Source organism: Poecilia formosa, unplaced genomic scaffold, assembly GCF_000485575.1.
Source record: "Poecilia formosa unplaced genomic scaffold, Poecilia_formosa-5.1.2 Scaffold172, whole genome shotgun sequence".
In the NCBI taxonomy this organism is placed as follows: Eukaryota; Metazoa; Chordata; class Actinopteri; order Cyprinodontiformes; family Poeciliidae; genus Poecilia; species Poecilia formosa.
The window spans coordinates 324,799-342,958 of record NW_006800111.1 but is presented as its reverse complement, the minus strand read 5'-3'; the positions used below and the strand labels follow the sequence as shown (position 1 = coordinate 342,958).

At 36.6% G+C, this 18,160-nt stretch overlaps 2 protein-coding genes across 2 annotated transcripts in view; both read left to right on the top strand.

Moving 5' to 3' along the window:
* Window positions 1-1,593: 1,593 nt before the first annotated feature.
* On the top strand, window positions 1,594-3,658 carry LOC103147023 (myosin-7-like). Its single transcript, XM_007565164.2, has 5 exons — window positions 1,594-1,696; window positions 1,805-1,909; window positions 2,001-2,096; window positions 2,178-2,312; window positions 3,315-3,658. The coding sequence occupies exons 1-5, from the start codon at window positions 1,598-1,600 to the stop codon at window positions 3,333-3,335; spliced, it is 456 nt and encodes a 151-aa protein (XP_007565226.2). The 5' UTR covers window positions 1,594-1,597; the 3' UTR covers window positions 3,336-3,658.
* A 3,774-nt stretch (window positions 3,659-7,432) lies between these two features.
* The window catches only part of LOC103147022 (myosin-7-like), a 15,521-nt gene continuing 4,793 nt past the window's right edge, over window positions 7,433-18,160 (top strand). Inside the window, exons 1-28 of the mRNA XM_016677994.1 lie at window positions 7,433-7,539; window positions 7,725-7,763; window positions 8,129-8,337; window positions 8,534-8,677; window positions 8,790-8,946; window positions 9,028-9,055; window positions 9,141-9,252; window positions 10,062-10,154; window positions 10,231-10,294; window positions 10,371-10,469; window positions 10,554-10,657; window positions 10,743-10,881; window positions 13,140-13,258; window positions 13,347-13,496; window positions 13,576-13,746; window positions 13,841-14,150; window positions 14,814-14,893; window positions 14,984-15,189; window positions 15,265-15,388; window positions 15,467-15,603; window positions 15,730-15,985; window positions 16,070-16,155; window positions 16,188-16,361; window positions 16,779-16,902; window positions 17,103-17,239; window positions 17,416-17,671; window positions 17,756-17,998; window positions 18,083-18,155. Coding sequence (XP_016533480.1) covers window positions 8,137-8,337; window positions 8,534-8,677; window positions 8,790-8,946; window positions 9,028-9,055; window positions 9,141-9,252; window positions 10,062-10,154; window positions 10,231-10,294; window positions 10,371-10,469; window positions 10,554-10,657; window positions 10,743-10,881; window positions 13,140-13,258; window positions 13,347-13,496; window positions 13,576-13,746; window positions 13,841-14,150; window positions 14,814-14,893; window positions 14,984-15,189; window positions 15,265-15,388; window positions 15,467-15,603; window positions 15,730-15,985; window positions 16,070-16,155; window positions 16,188-16,361; window positions 16,779-16,902; window positions 17,103-17,239; window positions 17,416-17,671; window positions 17,756-17,998; window positions 18,083-18,155 — 3,787 coding nt within the window. The 5' untranslated portion in view covers window positions 7,433-7,539; window positions 7,725-7,763; window positions 8,129-8,136. The remainder of the gene's footprint in view (window positions 7,540-7,724; window positions 7,764-8,128; window positions 8,338-8,533; window positions 8,678-8,789; window positions 8,947-9,027; window positions 9,056-9,140; window positions 9,253-10,061; window positions 10,155-10,230; window positions 10,295-10,370; window positions 10,470-10,553; window positions 10,658-10,742; window positions 10,882-13,139; window positions 13,259-13,346; window positions 13,497-13,575; window positions 13,747-13,840; window positions 14,151-14,813; window positions 14,894-14,983; window positions 15,190-15,264; window positions 15,389-15,466; window positions 15,604-15,729; window positions 15,986-16,069; window positions 16,156-16,187; window positions 16,362-16,778; window positions 16,903-17,102; window positions 17,240-17,415; window positions 17,672-17,755; window positions 17,999-18,082; window positions 18,156-18,160) is intronic.

The window sequence follows — 18,160 nt, the reverse complement described above, 5'->3', positions numbered from 1 at the left end:
GACCTTGTGGGGCAGAACAGTGGTGAGTGATAATTTAAGTCTCTGACCATAGGTTTCACTAAATGACAGCTGCAATTCTTCATTGTCTCAGCAGTGACTTTGGATGCCTCTCTACCCCCACTTTGCTGAAGTTTATCTTTTAGATTAGGAATCTTAACAAGGCCAACAAGTCAAGATCTCTTCCACAAACATTGTTTCAGGAACAAATTGGTCTTAATCTTTGTCATTAACCCTCCTTGTCCATCATTCTTCTGTGTGAGATTTTAAACACACCTACTCAGCACACTAATACAGACAGGAAAAGTAGTGGAGTTCCTTGATTTTAGTCCACTTTCACAGTTGTAAGCATTTTGTTATTCAAAAATTTGTGAATTTAAAGAGACACTTGATATAAATTCTCATATTTTTTTCCAATAGAAATTAGCAAAACATTTAGATTTCGGGTTTAAACAAAGACAAACTAGATTAAGATAAAACATGCAAACATTCCATTTAAATGCATCTTAGAAATTATTTATATTATTTATAACATAATTATACTCCAAAATAAAAACATTTTAATTAAACTATCAATAAATCTACAATTAAGGCATGAAGAAATGAAATATGATTTAACATGATTAAATTAGGAGTCACTTGATATCAACCCTGTCCCTGATCCCCACCTCTTGCCCTCCCCTTTCATTGTACCATGTATTGTCCTCGCCTTGTTTGACACAAGGTTACAGCAACAAATAGCCGCAGACCATTCTGCCCAATTAGGACAACGTTTTTTTAATGTGCAATCTTTATCCAAATATTTATGCCATATTTGGTGGATCAACAGGCTTTATTTAAGGAGATACGGCTTCTGTCCGGCACGGCACTGAGCATTTTCTGTGCTTACAGATTAAGAGATAAAGGTAAGATAAACATTGTTAACATTATTTGGTACAATTTAATTCTTAACCTAGTTAAAACTTCAAATAAATGCCAAATCTTTCATTTGGAATGGCAAATGGTGTTTTTTAATAGCATGAATTGATTTGTTTTTTGTTTTGTTTTTTTATCTGATTTGAGCAGAAGTTCTGACTGATTCTGATCTTCTTTTGGAGCTTAACCCACCCACGGTAAAAACCAGCTTTGGCTACAAAAGGATTTTTATTGTATAATGAAAAATATTGATGACAATATGATTGAAATACTTTTTTTGTTATATTAGATGAATTAGAAATTAAAATTTAAGTTGTATTATTGTTTTTAGAAGCAACTTTCCTTATTGACTCCTAGTTTCAAAACAAGCCAAGCAATTAAAAATGAGCATTTTCTAATATTTAAAAAAAATAAAAAATACTGATCTGACAGCAATAAATAATCATAAATTCAAATTACTAATCAGTTTTAAAACTGTGACTTGACATATGATATCCAATTTTTAATCCTGTCAGAGAATAAGATTGCCGTCTTAATAAGTCCTTCTGGAAACATTCAACAGTGACATTTTAAGATAATTTTGACAATATAAAGAAGGCTACTTTTTAAACCAGGTTGAAACATGGGTGATGCTGCCATGGCAGAGTTTGGGGCTGCTGCTTCTTTTCTGAGGAAATCNAAGAACATGGAGCAGACCATCAAAGATCTGCAGCACCGTCTGGATGAAGCTGAACAGATCGCCATGAAGGGAGGCAAGAAGCAGGTCCAGAAGCTGGAGGCCAGGGTGAGTAGAGGAAGGCTCATCGAGACAAAGTGTTTGCGCAAGCAAATCAAATGTTTTCTAAATCTCAACCAATATGATGTTTAATGACTTTTGCTGTGGAATCTGTAGGTCAGGGAGCTTGAAAATGAGGTGGAAAGTGAACAGAAAAAATCCAGTGATGCAATAAAAGGAGTGAGAAAGTACGAGAGACGCATCAAGGAACTTACCTATCAGGTAGCTATTCATCTAGAATGTTCTTTAGTAGTTTTCATAAACTAAAAAAGTATTTTTCCAATGTCCTTTCATCTTATTTCATTAAACCTAGACTGAAGAGGACCGTAAAAATCTGGCACGTCTCCAAGACTTGGTGGACAAGCTTCAGCTCAAAGTGAAATCCTATAAGAAATCTGCAGAAGTAGCTGTAAGTATGGCTCTTTCAAAAAAGAATCATTACATAACATTGCCATATACTTATCTGGAATATGTGATGCTTTTCCAACAGGAGGAACAGGCCAACAGCAACCTCACCAAGTTCCGCAAGCTTCAACATGAGTTGGACGAGGCTGAAGAGAGAGCCGATATCGCAGAGTCTCAAGTCAACAAGTTACGAGCCAAGAGCCGTGATGTTGGGTCAAAGGTTTGTATGTAGACAAAAATGGTAATTGTTTTTCCAAGATGTTTTTAAAGATGTCCAGTGCATAAAAATGCTTTCATGTCCAACCCAAAAAACAAAAACACCAAAACGTTTGACCTTGACAATCCCTGGTTGAAATAATTTCTGACTTTTTGAACTGAAACAACCCAACAACAACACCTCCATGGTTGTTTTAATCTCTCAAAGAAATATTGTGTATTACTTATAGTTAGCAACCAATCTGAAATTTCATTTGATTCCATGATATAATCTTCAGACCCACATTCATTTGTTCAAACAATCTGATACAAGTACAATCATAATAGAAATGTTAAGTAAATGTTAAGTAATCAAGACAGAGAGAGGTTCTGTATCGCAGTTATGAATGTGTTTGATGTGAAATGTGCTTATCAACCCCAGAACAAAAGCACACATTAAAGAAACATCTCAAGTCATCAGCAAGGAAGTTACGCTTTTAGTACAAATGGGTCTGTGAAAAGAATAATAAACCAAACTTGCTACCAGTTAGCAAAAAACAATAGCATCAAGGTGTGGTCATCACAAAGCCATGATCTGTGTGTCATAGAAAACATTAAGTTGAAAAGGTGTTTGGGAGCAATCTGGCTTTATGAAACTGTTACACCAGTTCTGTAAAGAGTAATGGGCCAATGTTGCATCACACTGTTTAGAGAAACTTGTGGAAAGACACCCAAAATATCTGACCCAAATTATAGAGTTTATAGAAATGCCAAAGTTAGTATTTCACATTTCTACCAAATGCTAAAAAATATCATTGTTGGTAAACTTCTGAATTTGAACAAAGTAAAAAAAAAATCCCTACAAAAATGATCTTACTCATTACTTTTTTTTTTATTAAACAAATGGATTATTAAAAAAAGGGCTGTGTCTTTTTATAACGTGTGTAAATTTCTGTTTTCCACTCCAATGGCTCCTTACTTTGTTTAAATACCACTCAACACTTATCCTGTGTTCTCTTTTTTTCAGAAAGGACATGATGAAGAATAAAGTTTCTCCAGACAATAAAGTGTCCGAGACACCTGTTGCTAATTTAATGGTGCCTCCCTAAGCATGCTGTCGTGTTGAGTAGAATAAATCAAACGTGCATCTAAAACAGCCTCTTGACTTGTTATTGCCTACAGTTTTGATGGTTTACAGAAGAAAATAATTACATTCAAGAAAGTTGTGAGCATAATACAATAAATCAGATTGACTGGATAAACTAAATATAGAACATTATTGTACCATTAGAATATTGAATATAACATGCAAGACTGCAAATACCTGAAAATGTACACCTTTTTTAAAAAAAAATAAATGCACTTATTTACTTTCAGTGGGTTATTTGTATTACTATGTTTTTTTTCTGAACAAGTACTGCCAGAAACTATATTATTACAATTGTAAATTACATTGAGAAATATTAGTTTAGATACCAGTAGTAAACTAATGACAGTAAACCAATCATCCAAGTTTCATAAGAAAATAAAAATTTACATATTTGCTGACCCATAGTAGAAAACTGGGAGAATTGCTCAGGTTTTAGATTAAATCTCTGATTTGCCCTATAAATTAACAAATTATTAGTTTAGCAACTTTAGCTACTTAAAACAGTTTAGCAATTGCTACTCTGGGGATTTTGCTGTAATGGTTTGTGGCTGCAAACCTCTGCTCCCTTTAAGGAGGGGAGATTTGCCTCATTTATCTGTTGTTAAAGCCACTAATAGATCTGATGTTGTAGAAGGCAGGTTAGTAATCCACTCTACAAAATATTTTTAGATTTATAGCAAGAAGTACATTAAATACTTTAGAAGTTATTCATTTGAGCTGAAACAGATTGGCATGAAATAATGAAAAAAAAAAAGTGCATTACACACACAATCCACTGTAGATTTCATCTGTCTTCATTGAGACCAGTGATTTATTTGGCGTGCTTTTACAAATGTCACATGTGATCACTGGGTTGGACAAGAGTATTTAGACTAGAAATTAAATTCCTGGTTATTTCAACTTTAGACATCAAAGTTGTATATATGCTGCATACATTTTTTTAACAGAAAAAAAAAAGTATTTGTAGTTTCTAACTTTAGTATACAATTAGAGTAGTGTTATTAATCTTGCATTACCACAGATTTTTGCATTAACAGACAACAGTGGCTGTGAACCAACACTACTATGAGCAAGAAATGAAATGGAATAAATGTAGTAATTAGTCTACATGCATATGTTTCATTATCACTATAAAATGTTTACCCATTCATTTTTTACATTTCATTAGTTTCTAAATAAATTATGTTTGAGGTGAAATGTTTTGTTGTCAACCTTAGTAGACTAAATAAACATGGATAAATGTCATATCAAAAAAAATTTAAACTACTAACCTTAGTATTACTTAATGAAGCTTTTTATCTCAGAGGAGCACACATCTTCAGTGCCAGACAAGGCCCAATTGTGTCACAGTACAGGAGCTTAATTGCCCACCTGTAAGATCATTCTCAATACATACAAAAAAATCATAAATTAAAATAAAACACATGATTTAATGACTGCAAAGTATATTCAAGTGACATTTAGCATGAACTATATAAACTAGTAATCAGACAAATAAAAAATAAATACCTTTCCATAATTTCATGATATGTTGGTTCTTTTCCGCATCCGAGCACATTCAGAATTCAGGTTGAGTCCAGTCAGAAGCCCATAGACTAAATGAGTGAGGCAAAGACAAGGACGAGAACAATCAACTCCCCTTAGAAGTGACCTTTCACAACAGCAAATAGCAAATACTACTAATAGCTTTGTTGGCTCAGATTCCTCAACTTAAGTGGTGCAAGGTGTCTCACACCTTCCTTTGGGATGCTCATGCGATTGTAAAAGTCAGAGACAGAAAGGCTGTGGACAGCTGAGAATGAGACCTTCAGTGAAGGGACAAGTGTTCTCTTCATGAGCCTGGAATAGACTGAGGGACAAGTAACAGAGATGACAATCCAAGTACAAAGACAAGTCAGGACATGGCCTGATGGAGTAAGATGTGATGTCCACTGTGGTAGAGGTTTTCACAAGGATTTCATCACAGTTTCGGCTAAATTCTGTCTAACCAAGAAATTCTGAACACCAAGGGTTTCGTTTGCCATAAATAAAGGCAAGTTCATATGTGAGTTTTGTTCTTCTTGTCTTTCTTGATTCATTTTCACACTTAAACTTGCAAACAATTCTAACACTGGGCTAAATGTGGATTAATTTATAATCTGATTTGTAAAGATAAATCATCCCACTTTAAATGACATATCATGCAAATTATACTGTTTTGTACCTTTAGTTACTTATAATAAACTGTTGCTGCCGATCAATAAAACAAACAAAAAAAAAACTGCCCTGACAACCTGCGTCACAAGCTGTCCCCAAGCTCTCCTCTGAACCACCAAGCCCTCAAAGGCAGCCAGCAGGAATTTCACAAGTTATCTTTGTGCTCAAGAATAAAGAGAAGAAAACAATGCCATGTCAACAGGAGCAGCACAAGGGCAGTCTCCGAATGCCCTCTCTGTGTACGCGCCTGAACCTATAGGTCACAAATAAATAAATCATTTCCAATTTAAATAGGCAAATGCATTCAAAAGAAGCAGAAATAAAAATCAAGATAATAAAATATTTTTCAATTATAAGGTTGACTGTCGATTTTATTTTTAATGATTCACAAGAGGCTATAATGCTGATAACGTTCGTCAGAAAACAATAGCTACTTTTGAGAAAGCTGTTGTTTTCTGACTTGATCGGAGAAATCAAGCTGTCAAGATGCAAGACATGTTGGAGATCGTTCTACGTTGTGGGAGGTAGGTAAGCAAATACCTTTTTTCTGAGTTTGGTGAAAATATTCGAAAAAGAGAGCAAGTACCAACCATTGGTACATAAAAAGTATTGCTTGATGCTCTTTTGTGTGTATCTGTGTGTCACTTAACACAGATACATTGGAAGAACACCAAGAATTGCCTTGTACTTAAAGTGTACCAATGATGGAGTCTGCAGGTAGTCAAGGAAGGCCTTCCCACCTGAAAATATAACTCACAATGATTAGTCAAGGTGTTGCAGTTTCCTCTAAATGGTAAGGATGTTAAGCTGCATCATTCTTGTGAAGACATTGGGCAGACGCACACATATACAAAAGGTCATCATAGTCAAACAAAAAATGGCAGCAACAAATTGCTTGTTTTTTTTATATAGAAAGAAAAGTATTGCATATTGTGATAATAAAAACCCAGTTTCAGTCTCGGCTTTAAGGGAGTCATCAATTAAGACACCGAAGTATTTATAGGAACTCAGCATCACAATGCTCCACCCATCCAGGGTAACCACAGCAGGAATGGCAATTTGGAAATAAACACCATTTGTCCTTCACTTGAAGAAAGTGAGACTCACTCCACTCACGAGATACACAGTGCATCACCATGTTCAGTATCCCTTTATGTAATATGAACTTCAATGGGACAGTATTGTCTCTGAGGATGCCTATTGTAGACTTAACTACAAGTAGTGTTGAGTGATAATAAAGAGACCTCACAACTGTGACCTTGTCTTGTGTCTTTGCAGACGACAGCTGCAGCTCTTTATTCTCCATCTCTATTTTATAACCAATCACTGAAGAAACTATTATTGAATATAAGATCCGAAAAGGTCTGAAGCCCCACAAGTTGTGTTGCTCTGCTTTGTTTTATCTCTCTCAACTTGCAAATAGAAAGACAATATTCCAATGTCCATGCAACGTTCTGGTCTTTAGTCAGAGATGGGTGTTTAAGTAGCAAATAGATATCCTTTAAGACACAAAAATTCAGAAAAACCTAAACAAGACATACATTTAAATTAATAAACAACTTTCCCATTCATTACCATTTAAAAATACCTAACAATGACACATGCAAGTCACTAGGAGAGACAAAATGCATCAGCAGTCAGAGGCTGCTTCCCCACCTCCTGCCTCTCTCTTTCTTTCTTTGTCATGTCCACTCTGGCATACAAGTCTTTTGTTCAAGGTGAGAGCAACAAATAGCAGCACTGGGTTGAACCTAGTTTGGAGAATGCTTTTGTGACGAGCAAACTGGATGCCATTTCTCTGATATTCATACCCATATTTGGTTGACTTCCAACCTTTATTAATGGAGAGAAAGCCCGAAGGGAGTCACTGGTTCCATCATTCTCTTGACAGGGTTGACAATAAGAGGTAAGAACATTTACTCAAGTAATAATCTGCTTTGTTGTGGCTGGTCAGCAGCACAGTAGGCTAGGCTTAAAAATTATTTCAAACCACATCTGTGATTAATGTCTGTAAGCAGAACTAATCTCTTATTGTTTACATGTTTGCAGAATTGTGATCTTTTTTTGTTCTCACTTTTATTTGTGGAGCAGCAAGATTTCACATATCCAGGGGACTGAAATAAAGCTCAGGTAAAATCAATTAATTTTAGTGACAGTAATCTAATACTAAGTAAAATCAATACAAGGCTTATATGGAGATATTCTTTGCAAGCCCACTTATTGCAAAATTTACAATTAACTTTTTTTTAGGGGAAAAAGTTATGGGTTTGTAAAAGTTAAGGTAATTACTAAAAATGTTGTTAAAAAAGAGTTGGCCACTGATTTGTATTTTGTATCTGTATCTGTATTTTTATTAATTATATTCAAAATAGATTTAAATATTGCTGAGGTCCAAGTATTTTTGATGATTTCTTTTCTTGGTTCTCACATGGGTAATAGCAATATGCCTTAAAAAGCATTTTACACTGTAGATGACAATATTTTATTTTCTAAAGGCTGAAACATGGGTGATGCCGCCATGGCAGAGTTTGGGGCTGCTGCTTCTTTTCTGAGGAAATCGGATAAGGAGCGTCTGGAGGCCCAGACTCGCCCCTTCGACATGAAGAGAGAGTGCTTCGTACCTGACCCAGAGGTTGAGTACGTAAAAGCAACCATCCAAAGTCGTGATGGTGACAAAGTCACTGCTAATACAGAATTTGGAAAGGCAAGTGAATTTATATTCAGTACTAAAATGTGTGCAATCAATAATCCATAGAGGTGTTTGATTCTTATTTTGATTTTTTTTCCATCTTGTTTTATCTTTTTACTATGGACCTTCTTATGCGTCTGGAATAAAGGTATTATGATGCTGATGATTCAGTTTAGATGTAAAACAAAGTTTTTGTTGTTTTCTTTTACAGACTGTCACTGTGAAGGAGTGTGATGTACATCCTCAGAACCCGCCAAAGTTTGATAAAATTGAAGACATGGCCATGTTCACCTTCCTCCATGAGCCAGCTGTGCTGTTTAACCTCAAAGAGCGTTACGCAGCATGGATGATCTATGTAAGAAAGCTAAACTTCAATGCACACACTAACATTGCGGTGAAATGAAGTCTATATTCAATAATGCCATGTATGGCACTATCTTATGTTGTTGTTACCTGTTAACCTGCAGACCTACTCTGGGCTGTTCTGTGTGACTGTCAACCCCTACAAGTGGCTGCCAGTCTACAACCAAGAGGTGGTCGTTGCCTACAGAGGAAAGAAGAGGAGTGAAGCTCCTCCTCACATCTTCTCCATCTCTGACAATGGCTACCAGTACATGCTGGCAGGTATAGAAACCCCTTATTTTGTGCACACATCCCTTATTACAGTGTAATTTTGACTTGACTGCTAAAAATTCTTGTTGACAGATCGAGAAAACCAGTCAATCCTCATTACGTGAGTCACTCTGCAACCTTATATTTCTATAGTGGTACTAAGTTGTAGATCCTGGCAGGAAACTTTTCTTGTGTCTTTTACACAGCGGAGAATCTGGAGCTGGAAAGACTGTAAACACCAAGCGTGTCATTCAGTACTTTGCCAGCATTGCTGCTGCGCCTGGAGTTGGGAAGAAAGATGCTGCAAGTGAAAAGAAGGTTTGTTTAAAAATGCAACTAAAAAGCTCTAGCTTAAAATTACTGAAATAAAAAAATATATATATATTGGGGCCAGGAATTAATGCACTAATTTTAATTCATTAATCAGATTTTAATGTGTTCAATATTTTAATACAAATAATTGCTTTTTTATGTGCAATACAATGTAGGTTAATTTTGGCTTCAAAAGACAATTTGATAGGATGTTGACTGCAAGTTGTGCAAAAAGGAGCTGACGTATCACCAAAACTATTCGAGCCTAAAATATCATCTCAATGATCAACATATTGCAAGCACAGATGTCCCCAATGTTAAAGTCAGCATTCACAGTCTACACAGTTGTTTTTTTTATACAATAATGACCAAGGACTCCATAAACACTTGAAAGCTGAATAGGTACAATGGCACTTTGCACCAATCTGATGCTTGAATAACTTAAATAACAGACATAGCAGATTATGTCTGTTATTATTAAATATTGTTATTATTTAGCTTATGCATCTATTTATTCAATAATTTAGCAGCATAAGGGGTTCTGATTTAAAAATGTTAGTTATTTTGTCCATTCATAGTTTTTGATTAAAATACGATTAATTCTGATTTATTAATTACAGACCCCGTATTTAAGTCGCTTAAAAATTTTAATAAAGTTCCACAACTAATATAAATATTTACATTTATATAGACCATATATAGATTGCTATACTTTACATCAGAAAAATGCAGTGCATTCACAATGTCACATATGTCAACGTGAACTGTTTATTCTGTTTTAAATCTGAAATTGTGAGTTTGTTTGATGGCATCAGGGTACCCTGGAGGATCAAATCATTCAGGCTAACCCGGCTCTGGAGGCTTTTGGCAATGCCAAAACCATCAGGAATGACAACTCCTCCAGATTTGTAAGTGACTGTGGATCTTGAATTAGTAATTTCTAAGAAAAAGTCAAGGAATTCAACAACTCTCTTTTTCTTTTAGGGTAAATTCATCCGAATCCACTTTGACAATAGAGGAAAGCTTGCCTCTGCTGATATTGAAACCTGTACGTACCATGACTACATACTTCAAGGCAGTGCTGGCCCATTTCTGCCGAGAATAATAGATTATTTTCCCATCAGATCTCCTGGAAAAGTCACGTGTCACCTACCAGCTCAAAGCTGAGAGGGATTATCACATTTTCTACCAGATCCTGTCTCAGGCAAAGCCTGAACTTTTGGGTGAGTATAGGTAACATGTTCAAAGCAATTATGTTTTCTAAAGTATGACATTACAGATATTATATTTTAATTCTGTAATTGTAGAGATGCTACTCATCACCAACAACCCCTATGATTACGCGTTCATCTCCCAAGGAGAGACAACAGTGGCTTCCATCAATGACTCTGAAGAGCTGATGGCTACTGATGTGAGCTGAGCATTCTCACAAACTTTTTTTAAAACAACAACACTAAGTGTCTACAAAGTTGACCACTGTAACATATCTTATTCAGGAAGCTTTTGATGTGCTGGGATTCACTCAAGAAGAAAAAAACAGTATGTACAAGCTAACTGGGGCCATTATGCATCATGGCAACATGAAGTTTAAGAACAAGCAGAGAGAGGAGCAGGCAGAGGCTGATGGCACTGAAGGTAAAATATTTCTATTTTTAAACAGTTTACAGTCAATGACACAATATGTGTTACCATGCTCAAGCAATGATGGTAACCTTGAAATAATACTGATGTCACTAATTCTCCAAAGATGCTGACAAAGCAGCATATCTGATGGGCCTAAACTCTGCTGACCTCATCAAAGGTCTCTGTCACCCAAGGGTCAAAGTGGGGAATGAGTGGGTCACCAAGGGACAAAATGTTGCCCAGGTAAAGACATATATGTTTTATGAGTATCATTGGTGATACATTACTTAGTTTTAACAAATGTCTTTGCCACGTCCTTATTGAGGTGTATTATGCAGTTGGAGCCCTGTCTAAGGCAGTTTATGAGAGGATGTTCCTGTGGATGGTGGTGAGAATTAACCAGTCTCTTGACACCAAGCAGCCTCGCCAATACTTCATTGGAGTGCTGGACATTGCTGGGTTTGAAATTTTTGATGTGAGTTTAGATAGGAATCAACGCATACTTGTTGAGTTTTTTATTCTAAGAGTTCAGTTTTAATTACTCTCAATATCTTTCCAGTTCAACACCTTCGAGCAGCTGTGCATCAACTTCACCAATGAAAAACTGCAACAGTTTTTCAACCACCACATGTTTGTGCTGGAGCAGGAAGAGTACAAGAAAGAGGGGATTGAATGGACTTTCATTGACTTTGGTATGGATCTGCAGGCCTGTATTGACCTGATTGAAAAGGTGAGAATCAGAATATTAGATATATGGAGAAAGTAAAAGGTCATTTGTGTTTCAAACCACTTTCATTACTCTTTCAGCCCATGGGAATCATGTCCATCCTCGAAGAGGAGTGCATGTTTCCCAAAGCCTCTGATGCTACATTTAAAGCTAAGCTTTATGACAATCATCTGGGNACTTTTCTTGTGTCTTTTACACAGCGGAGAATCTGGAGCTGGAAAGACTGTAAACACCAAGCGTGTCATTCAGTACTTTGCCAGCATTGCTGCTGTGCCCGGTGGTAAAAAAGATGCTGCAAGTGAAAAAAAGGTTTGTGTTTAATTTCTTGTTCTAAATCCCAGGAAAAATATAAAGCTTTTACTCGGTTTACATAAAGTGGATATTGTGGTATGGTTCGATTTCATCAGGGTACCCTGGAGGATCAAATCATTCAGGCTAACCCTGCTCTGGAGGCTTTTGGCAATGCCAAAACCATCAGGAATGACAACTCCTCCAGATTTGTAAGTGACTTTGGTTCTGGAAATAATTATTCGTCAGGTAAAGTCAAGAAATTCAACAACTCTTTTTCTTTTAGGGTAAATTCATCCGAATCCACTTTGACAATAGAGGAAAGCTTGCCTCTGCTGACATTGAAACCTGTACGTACCATGACTACATACTTCAAGGCTGTGTTGGCCCATTTCTGCCGAGAATAATAGATTATTTTCCCAACAGATCTCCTGGAAAAGTCACGTGTCACCTACCAGCTTAAAGCTGAGAGGGATTATCACATTTTCTACCAGATCCTGTCTCAGGCAAAGCCTGAACTTCTGGGTAATTGTGTGAACTTTGCTCAAACTGATTTCTGTTTTTGTATTTTTAAATGGATTTACCTAAAAAAAAACATTTTACTATTAATGTATTTCCTGAATTTCTAGAGATGCTACTCATCACCAACAACCCCTATGATTACGCATTCATCTCCCAAGGAGAGACAACAGTGGCTTCCATCAATGACTCCGAGGAGCTGATGGCTACTGATGTGAGCTGACTTTTTAAAATATTAGCAGAAACAGCATACAGAAAAAAAAAAACAATTGATGACAACTAACTGGATATCAAAATGTTACGTGTGATTAGGATGCCTTTGATGTGCTGGGCTTTACTCAAGAAGAGAAGAACAGTATTTACAAAATGACTGGTGCCATCATGCACTTTGGAAACATGAAATTTAAGCAAAAGCAGAGAGAAGAGCAGGCAGAAGCAGATGGAACTGAAGGTAACAATCTTAGTATATGGGCATTATAGATAATGACATTTAAAATGTTCAAAACAAATAAATATTAACACCAAAAGAGAGAACTATGATTATACCATCTTAACTTCTTCAGTCAAGACACTACAAAAATAAATTAATAAGTTCCAGTCTCTTTGTTCAACAGTCCTTTTGATCTGGTGAAATCAAATTTAGTTGGATAAAATTTGCATTCAAAAACAATCTACAATTACTCAATGGATATGTGTATTTGTATACACATAAATCATGTTCTTTGTACTTCACTAGATGCTGACAAAGTTGCATATCTGATGGGCCTGAACTCTGCTGACCTAATCAAAGGTCTCTGTCACCCAAGGGTCAAAGTGGGGAATGAGTGGGTCACCAAGGGACAAAATGTTGCCCAGGTAAGTACAAAGAACTTTCAGTGTATTTAGATTTATATGCAATATATTGGTAGGTTTTAACAGCGTTCTTCATCATTTCCTTGTTAAGGTGTACTATGCTATTGGTGCACTTTCTAAGTCGGTTTATGAGAAGATGTTCCTGTGGATGGTCATGAGAATTAATCAGTCTCTTGACACCAAGCAGCCTCGTCAGTACTTCATTGGAGTGCTGGACATTGCTGGGTTTGAGATCTTTGATGTAAGTTATCTTATTTGCAAATAATAAACGGATCTATAAAAGTAATCTAAATGAAACAAAGATATGTTTTCTTTTTTAGTTCAACACCTTCGAGCAGCTGTGCATCAACTTCACAAATGAAAAACTGCAACAGTTTTTCAACCACCACATGTTTGTGCTGGAGCAGGAAGAGTACAAGAAAGAGGGAATAGAGTGGGAGTTCATTGACTTTGGTATGGATCTGCAGGCCTGTATTGACCTGATTGAAAAGGTGATATTTTATTGTTTATTTTCAGCTAGATTTATCATAAATTCTCATGTTTTTTCTGGTGAAATTTTAATTTTGGTATTTCTGTTCTATTTAGCCCATGGGTATCATGTCCATCCTTGAAGAGGAGTGCATGTTTCCCAAAGCCTCTGATGCTACATTTAAAGCTAAGCTTTATGACAATCATCTGGGGAAATCAAACAACTTCCAGAAGCCTAGAGTTATCAAAGGCAAACCAGAGGCCCATTTTGCCCTGGTCCACTATGCTGGAACTGTTGATTATAATATCAACAACTGGCTGGTGAAGAACAAGGATCCTCTGAATGAGACCGTTGTTGGGCTGTACCAGAAGTCTACACTCAAACTGCTTGGTATTCTGTTTGCAAACTATGCAGGAGCCGATTCAGGTATGTATTTAATCAGGTATGAGTTACTCCTTTTAAAACATATCTTATTATTAAATAAGGGGACATGGTAGATGCCCCTTTATATAAGAACAGGTAAGGTTTTTTGGTTCCATTTTGCTTGCTAAGGTCTTCATAATGAATCAAATTCAAATGTGAAGCATATTTGTCATCTGACTGTTCACGCAGAATTCCATCAGACAAACCCAAATTATTAAACGATAACTAACTAATCTAACTAAATAATATTAACTCAACTAGACACCCAAATATATGTGAGCATGATAGTTTGATTCATCATCATTCATGGTGCTAAAATATGGAGATGTGGTGTCAAATAAATTATTAAAGAAGTTTAAAGCCAAGAAATAAAGTCTTCTTAACTGTTGATAAATGGCTAGGCAGTAGTAGCTGTTAGCATATTTGTTTCTCTGTTTCAGCATGAACATTATAGGTTGCTATGGAGATCACCAATTTAAACAATGGGTGGGTAGGTAATTAGTATGACATGGAGAAAATACTGAATGAACGTTAGACCAGAAATATGCATCTTTAATCCATGCGTTATTTCTTTTTGATTTATTTCAACTGTGTTATTTGAAAACAATAAATCTACATATGGTTTGGATTGTTTCTTCTATTTAATACTGTGTTAATAACTTTTAGTTCAGGAATCTGGAGGAAAAGGCAAGGGTGGAACTAAAAAGAAAGGTTCATCTTTCCAAACTGTATCTGCCCTGCACAGGGTAAGATTATTTTTAACAGTCATAAAACATCGAAAAGACAAAGTCTACTTGGCTGTGAGACATCCATTGACAATAAACATGTGCTTTCAGGAGAACCTGAATAAGTTGATGACCAACCTGAGGTCTACCCACCCCCACTTTGTACGCTGCATCATCCCCAACGAGACCAAGACTCCTGGGGCCATGGAGAACCCTCTGGTGATGCACCAGCTGCGCTGTAATGGTGTGCTGGAAGGCATCAGGATCTGTAGGAAAGGCTTCCCCAACAGGATCCTCTATGGAGACTTCAAGCAGAGGTTTGTTGTTTTTGATGAAGGGAAATTAAAAATCTAATTCAAAAGATTTGACGCTGACACACTGTTTTGTTTAAGATATCGCATTTTAAACCCCAATGCCATTCCTGAGGGTCAATTCATTGACAACAAAAAAGCTGCTGAGAAATTGTTGGGGTCTTTGGATATAGACCACAACCAGTACAAACTTGGGCACACCAAAGTAGGTCGAACATTAACAGATTATGAAGTCTATGCATTGCTTAGATCAGGGATTAAACCTTGTTGTATCTATTAAAAGGTGTTCTTCAAGGCTGGACTTCTGGGTCAGCTAGAGGAGATGCGAGATGATCGGCTGGCATTAATTATCACTGGCATCCAAGCTCGCTCACGAGGTCTTCTGGCTCGAATTGAATTCCAAAAGATTGTGGAACGAAGGTCAATTACCCCAATAATAATAATAATAATAATAATAATAATAGTAATATAAATAAAAGGAACAATGTTATTGACACAATTCAGTCATCAAGTTTACTTATAATATACAACTTCCAATACACACAGGGACGCACTACTTGTGATTCAGTGGAACATCCGCGCCTTCATGGGGGTCAAGAATTGGCCTTGGATGAAGTTGTACTTCAAGATCAAACCTCTGTTAAAATCAGCTGAGACTGAGAAGGAGATGGCCAACATGAAGGAGGAGTTTACCAAACTCAAAGAGGCTTATGCAAAATCAGAAGCTCGTAGGAAGGAACTAGAGGAGAAAATGGTCTCTCTTCTCCAAGAGAAGAATGACCTGCAGCTCCAAGTCCAAACTGTATGTTGAAACTGTGATTTTTAATGTTTTAACACAGCTTTTTATAACCATTCTGTAAAACATGTTAATTTCTTTTGATTAAAGGAGCAAGATAATCTGTCTGATGCTGAGGAACGATGTGAGGGCCTGATCAAGAGTAAGATTCAACTGGAAGCAAAAATCAAGGAACTGACAGNCTGAATAAGTTGATGACCAACCTGAGGTCTACCCACCCCCACTTTGTACGCTGCATCATCCCCAACGAGACCAAGACTCCTGGGGCCATGGAGAATCCTCTGGTGATGCACCAGCTGCGCTGTAACGGTGTGCTGGAAGGCATCAGGATCTGCAGGAAGGGCTTCCCCAACAGGATCCTCTATGGAGACTTCAAGCAGAGGTTTCCTGTTGATTAGAAGTCAAATATAGAAATGCTAAAGAACAAAAATGACTATGTTTGGATGTATTTGTTACAAATATTGCATTTTGAACATAATTTACATAAATCAAACATTTCTTCTTGGGTTAGTTGATTACAAAAGACACTAGTCTACAAAAAAGTTTAAGTACATGTTGCTTCAAAATGAAAGGACCTAAAAAAGCCTCTTTTCCAGCTTTTATTCGTCCTAGACTGTGTCCTAGACTGTTTATATCCCTTGAGTATATCTTTGTTCATAGATTCTATTGTTGAATTGGAGTTCATTGGGTTTTACAAAATTTTTGAATACCATTTAACAAACCTGAAAATATGAGTGGCAGTTGAATTTGAGCATTTTATTCCAAAGACATTACACGCGATCTTTTACTTTTGTTATAGATACCGCATCTTAAACCCAAGTGCCATACCTGAGGGACAGTTCATCGATAACAAGAAGGCTTCAGAGAAGCTTCTAGGTTCCCTAGATATCGATCACAACCAGTACAAATTGGGTCACACCAAGGTAAGTAAATCTATGTTGTATAAACATTTGTCAGATCTCTGTACATGCCAGTCAGTTAAAATAATTTATTATTTTTGTTTTATATTTAGATCTGATATTGAGATGACATCTAAATCACACACGTAGAAAGTTTAAATGAGCCAGAATCTTACACATGAACACTCCCACACATGCCTAAGTATCATGTTTAAATAAACTAGGTGTTCTTCAAAGCTGGGCTCCTTGGTCTGCTGGAGGAGATGAGAGATGACCGTCTGGCTCTCATTATAACGAGGATCCAGGCAAGATCCAGGGGAGTTCTTGCAAGAATAGAATTCCAGAAGATTGTAGAACGCAGGTAATTAATATCTAGTACATATGTTAATTTTAAATAAACTAATTTAAAAGGACTGGCAATGTTATAACTTATTTTAAGAAAGTGGGAAACAAATAATATGGGGTATAAAAGAGATACATTGCAATATAAAATTGTGACAGTTTCACAACTGCTTTAATACAAAATGTTGCACACAGGGACGCACTACTTGTGATTCAGTGGAACATCCGCGCCTTCATGGGGGTCAAGAATTGGCCCTGGATGAAGTTATACTTCAAGATCAAACCTCTGTTAAAATCAGCTGAGACTGAGAAAGAGATGGCCAACATGAAGGAGGAGTTTACCAAACTCAAAGAGGCTTATGCAAAATCCGAAGCCCGTAGGAAGGAACTAGAGGAGAAAATGGTCTCTCTTCTCCAAGAGAAGAACGACCTGCAGCTCCAAGTCCAAACTGTATGTTGAAACTGTGATTTTTAATGTTTTAACACAGCTTATTATAACCATTCTGTAAAACATGTTAATTTATTTTGATAAAAGGAGCAAGATAATCTGTCTGATGCTGAGGAACGATGTGAGGGCCTGATCAAGAGTAAGATTCAACTGGAAGCAAAAATCAAGGAACTGACAGAAAGACTGGAGGACGAGGAGGAGATGAATGCTGAACTGACTGCAAAGAAGAGGAAGTTGGAGGATGAATGCTCTGAGTTAAAGACGGATATTGATGACTTAGAGCTAACTCTGGCAAAGGTGGAGAAAGAGAAACACGCTACAGAGAACAAGGTACCATAAAGACTAACCACTACACCAAAACACATCATGCTCTCAAATACCATTGGTTCACACTGAAAACCTTTTGGCCTATAGGTCAAGAACCTGACAGAGGAGATGGCTGCATTGGACGAAATCATTGCCAAACTCACCAAGGAGAAAAAAGCTTTACAG

What these genes read in the sequence shown, in the direction of transcription:
- LOC103147023 (XM_007565164.2), top strand. Translation starts at nt 1,598, where the DNA reads ATGGAGCAGACCATCAAAGATCTGCAGCACCGTCTGGATGAAGCTGAA. An exon ending in TCAAGGAACTTACCTATCAG is followed by an intron (nt 1,910 to 2,000) that starts GTAGCTATTCAT and finishes CATTAAACCTAG; the next exon opens with ACTGAAGAGGACCGTAAAAA. An exon ending in GCCGTGATGTTGGGTCAAAG is followed by an intron (nt 2,313 to 3,314) that starts GTTTGTATGTAG and finishes TCTTTTTTTCAG; the next exon opens with AAAGGACATGATGAAGAATA.